Source organism: Oncorhynchus gorbuscha, unplaced genomic scaffold (assembly GCF_021184085.1).
Source record: "Oncorhynchus gorbuscha isolate QuinsamMale2020 ecotype Even-year unplaced genomic scaffold, OgorEven_v1.0 Un_scaffold_2066, whole genome shotgun sequence".
In the NCBI taxonomy this organism is placed as follows: domain Eukaryota; kingdom Metazoa; phylum Chordata; class Actinopteri; order Salmoniformes; family Salmonidae; genus Oncorhynchus; species Oncorhynchus gorbuscha.
The window spans coordinates 52,501-57,500 of NW_025746665.1; the positions used below are offsets into that span (position 1 = coordinate 52,501).

A 5,000-nucleotide genomic window follows, 5' to 3' on the forward strand; every position below is an offset into this window, starting at 1 on the left:
GTTGAGAGAGACAGACAGAAAGTGTATGAGAGAATCATGTTGGTTGAGAGACAGACAGAAAGTGTATGAGAGAATCATGTTGGTTGAGAGACAGACAGAAAGTGTATGAGAGAATCATGTTGGTTGAGAGAGAGACAGAAAGTGTATGAGAGAATCATGTTGGTTGAGAGACAGACAGAAAATGTATGAGAGAATCATGTTGGTTGAGAGAGAGACAGAAAATGTATGAGAGAATCATGTTGGTTGAGAGAAAGAACCATTTGTGAAAGAAGCTAGATTTCCATCCAACTGGCGATAGATTTTCTTAACCCCCCCCGCCCCCCCTTCCCCGGTGCTTTTTCCCTCCAGAGATGTTTCTGTCACATCGACTTGTTGCATATAAAAGGCTGTACGTGATGATGTAGTCCACATACAAATCTTTTTGCGGTTAAATTCCCATTTACTGTATAAAAACTGCAAGTTAAATGGGTTTCCATCGCATTTCCAACTGTACAGATGGTTTTCTCACAAAACAATGTGTGTTATATAGTGAGTGTGTCCACTCTGGTATTGTCACATGCACCAAATACAACAGGTGTAGGTAGACCTTACTGTGAGATGTTTACTTACAAGCCCTTAACAATGCAGTTGAAGAAATAGAGTTCATCAAATATTTACTAAATAAACTAAAGATTAAAAAATAGAGTCAATCAAAAAGTAACACAGGGGGTTCCGGTACCGAGTCAACGTGCGGGGGTACAGGTTAGTCCAGGTCATTTGTAAAGTAACACAGGGGGTTCCGGTACCGAGTCAACATGCGGGGGTACAGGTTAGTCCAGGTCATTTGTAAAGTAACACAGGGGGTTCCGGTACCGAGTCAACGTGCGGGGGTACAGGTTAGTCCAGGTCATTTGTAAATTAACACAGGGGGTTCCGGTACCGAGTCAACGTGCGGGGGTACAGGTTAGTCCAGGTCATTTGTAAAGTAACACAGGGGGTTCCGGTACCGAGTCAACGTGCGGGGTACAGGTTAGTCCAGGTCATTTGTAAAGTAACACAGGGGGTTCTGGTAACGAGTCAACGTGCGGGGGTACAGGTTAGTCCAGGTCATTTGTAAAGTAACACAGGGGGTTCCGGTACCGAGTCAACGTGCGGGGTACAGGTTAGTCCAGGTCATTTGCAAAGTAACACAGGGGGTTCCGGTAACGAGTCAACGTGCGGGGGTACAGGTTAGTCCAGGTCATTTGTAAAGTAACACAGGGGGTTCCGGTACCGAGTCAACGTGCGGGGGTACAGGTTAGTCCAGGTCATTTGTAAAGTAACACAGGGGGTTCCGGTGCCGAGTAAACGTGCGGGGGTACAGGTTAGTCCAGGTCATTTGTAAAGTAACACAGGGGGTTCCGGTATCGAGTCAACGTGCGGGGGTACAGGTTAGTCAAGGTCATTTGTAAAGTAACACAGGGGTTCCGGTACCGAGTCAACGTGCGGGGGTACAGGTTAGTCCAGGTCATTTGTAAAGTAACACAGGGGTTCCGGTACCGAGTCAACGTGCGGGGTACAGGTTAGTCCAGGTCATTTGTAAAGTAACACACGTGCGGGGGGTTCCAGGTCATTTGTAAAGTAACACGAGTCAACGTGCGGGGGTACAGGTTAGTCAGGTCATTTGTAAAGTAACACAGGGGGTTCCGGTACAGAGTCAACGTGCGGGGTACAGGTTAGTCCAGGTCATTTGTAAAGTAACACAGGGGGTTCCGGTACAGAGTCAACGTGCGGGGTACAGGTTAGTCCAGGTCATTTGTAAAGTAACACAGGGGTTCCGGTACCGAGTCAACGTGAGGGGGTACAGGTTAGTCCAGGTCATTTGTAAAGTAACACAGGGGGTTCCGGTACCGAGTCAACGTGCGGGGTACAGGTTAGTCCAGGTCATTTGTAAAGTAACACAGGGGGTTCCAAGTACCGAGTCAACGTGCGGGGTACAGGTTAGTCCAGGTCATTTGTAAAGTAACACAGGGGGTTCCGGTACCGAGTCAACGTGCGGGGGTACAGGTTAGTCCAGGTCATTTGTAAAGTAACACAGGGGGTTCCGGTACCGAGTCAACGTGCGGGGTACAGGTTAGTCAAGGTCATTTGTAAGGTAACACAGGGGGTTCCGGTACCGAGTCAACGTATAGAGGTCCTGGATGTCAGGAAGCTTGGCCCCAGTGATGTACTGGGCCGTACACACTACCCTTTGTAGCTCCTTACGGTCAGATGCCGAGCAGTTACCATACCAGGCGGTGATGCAACCAGTCAGGGTGTTCTCGCTGGTGGAGTTGTAGAACGTTTTGAGGATCTGGAGACCCATGCCAAGTCTTTTCTCCCGAGGGGGGAAAGGTGTTGTCGTGCCTCTTTGGTGTGTATGGACCATTTTAGTTTGTTGGTGATGTGGACACCAAGGAACTCTCGCCCCGCTCCACTACAGCATTGCATCAGTTTATGGTGGTAAATAGACGGATATGAATAATATAGATGAGAAATCTCTTGGTAGATAGTGTGGTCTACAGCTTATCATGAGGTATTCAACCTAAGGCGAGCAATACCTTGAGACTTCTTTAATATTAGACATCGCGCACCAGCAGTTATTGGCAAATGCCCCTCGTCTTGCCAGACGTAGCTGCTCTGTCCTGCCAAAACACGGAGAAGCCAGCCAGCTCTATATTATCCTTGTCTTTGTTCAGCCAAGTCTCGGTGAAACATAAGATATGACAGTTTTTAATGTCTCGTTGGTAGGAGTCTTAATCGTAGACCGTACAGTTTGTTTTCCAATGACGTTGGCCAATAATACGGAGGGTAGTGGTGGTTTACCTACTAGTCTGCGAATTCTTACAAGGCGCCCAGCGTTTCCGCTTCTCGCATAATTCATTTTACTGACACAAAAAGATCCCACCTCGTCTTGCGTATTTTCTTTTGTCGACATTTGGAAAGTTTGGCGAAGAATGTTTCGGTTTCCATCAGGCCATAAAAAGGTTGGATGGAAACCTTGTTTGTGATACCGAGAGAGAGAATGAGTGTGTCAGAAGGAGAGAGAAAGATTGGAACATTCTATCTTTCTATATCCTCCAGGTACCGTCAAGACCAAGAACAAGAAGGAGCTTCTGAATCCAGAGGAGGGGGAAGACGGTGGAGCTAATGGTTTTTATTACACAATTATTCATAACTTCATAATAATACCATGAAGAAGCTTTACAGTGTAAAACAGGGACCAGGCAACTGGTGACCCAGGGACCCCCATCATACGTTAGCAATTACAGTGTAAAACAGGGATCAGGCAACTGGTGTCCCAGGGACCCCCATCACACGTTAGCAATTACAGTGTAAAACAGGGATCAGGCAACTGGTGACCCAGGGACCCCCATCATACGTTAGCAATTACAGTGTAAAACAGGGATCAGGCAACTGGTGACCCAGGGACCCCCATCATACGTTAGCAATTACAGTGTAAAACAGGGACCAGGCAACTGGTGACCCAGGGACCCCCATCATACGTTAGCAATTACAGTGTAAAACAGGGATCAGGCAACTGGTGACCCAGGGACCCCCATCATACGTTAGCAATTACAGTGTAAAACAGGGATCAGGCAACTGGTGACCCAGGGACCCCCATCATACGGGCTATTTTAAAGTCTATGTCAGAGACTCCAGTCATTTACTCAATGTTAGGAGTTGAGAAATTAGAAAGAAGATATTCTAATATTTTCCTACTGTAGGTATGTCAATCAAAATGTGTTTATTCTGTTGCTGCTAGCGATATTCATAAAACATTGAAATAATAAAAATGTTAAATCAAGGTGGCCCAACTCAAGATATGTTAGTATCTAGTTCCATAGAGTTTTTTGAGTTCACTCAACTTTTTGTAGAAGTGTAAACTTGACATTTAAAGTTGGACAAAAATCAACGAGACAAGTTGGCAAAAATGTTGTTCCAACTTAACTAAAAAAGCTGGGCTAAAGTTCAATGAACTTGAAACACAGTTGAAATCTGAAGTTTACATACACCTTAGCCAAATACATTTAAACTCTGTTTTTCACATTTCCTGACATTTAATCCTAGTAGAAAGGAGAGTTTTAGGTCAGTTAGGATCACCACTTTATTTTAAGAATGTGAAATGCCAGAATAATAGTAGAGAGAATGATTTAGTTCAGCTTTTATTCCTTTCATCACATTCCTGGTGGGTCAGAAGTTTACATACACTCAATTCGTATTTGGTAGCATTACCTTTAAATTGTTTAACTTGGGTCAACTATACCACCAGTATACTACTACTACATTACTACTATACTACTACTATACCACCAGTATACTATTAATATATCACTATTATACTACTACTATACTACCAATATACTACTAATATATTACTACTATAATACTAATATGCCGCCAGTATACTACTGCTATATTACTACTATACTACTACTATACCACCAGTATACCACTAATATATTACTACTATACCACCGGTATACTACTAATATATTACTACTATACTACTACTATACCACCAGTATACTACTAATATATTACTACTATACTACTACTATACCACCGGTATACTACTAATATATTACTACTATACCACCAGTATACTACTAATATATTACTACTATACTACTACTATACCACCGGTATACTACTAATATATTACTACTATACTACTACTATACCACCAGTATACTACTAATATACTACTACTATACCACCAGTATACTACTAATATATTACTACTATACTACTACTATACCACCAGTATACTACTAATATATTACTACTATACTACTACTATACCACCGGTATACTACTAATATATTACTACTATACTACTACTATACCACCAGTATACTACTAATATATTACTACTATACTACTACTATACCACCGGTATACTACTAATATATTACTACTATACTACTACTATACCACCAGTATACTACTACTATATGCACAAAGTAAATGTCTTAACCGACTTGCCAAAACTATAGTTT

At 42.8% G+C, this 5,000-nt stretch overlaps 1 protein-coding gene across 1 annotated transcript in view; it reads left to right on the forward strand.

Moving 5' to 3' along the window:
• Positions 1 to 5,000, forward strand: part of LOC124024913 (voltage-dependent P/Q-type calcium channel subunit alpha-1A-like) — a 76,840-nt gene that overhangs the window by 43,526 nt on the left and 28,314 nt on the right. The window contains 1 exon segment of the mRNA XM_046338647.1: positions 3,082 to 3,150. Coding sequence (XP_046194603.1) covers positions 3,082 to 3,150 — 69 coding nt within the window.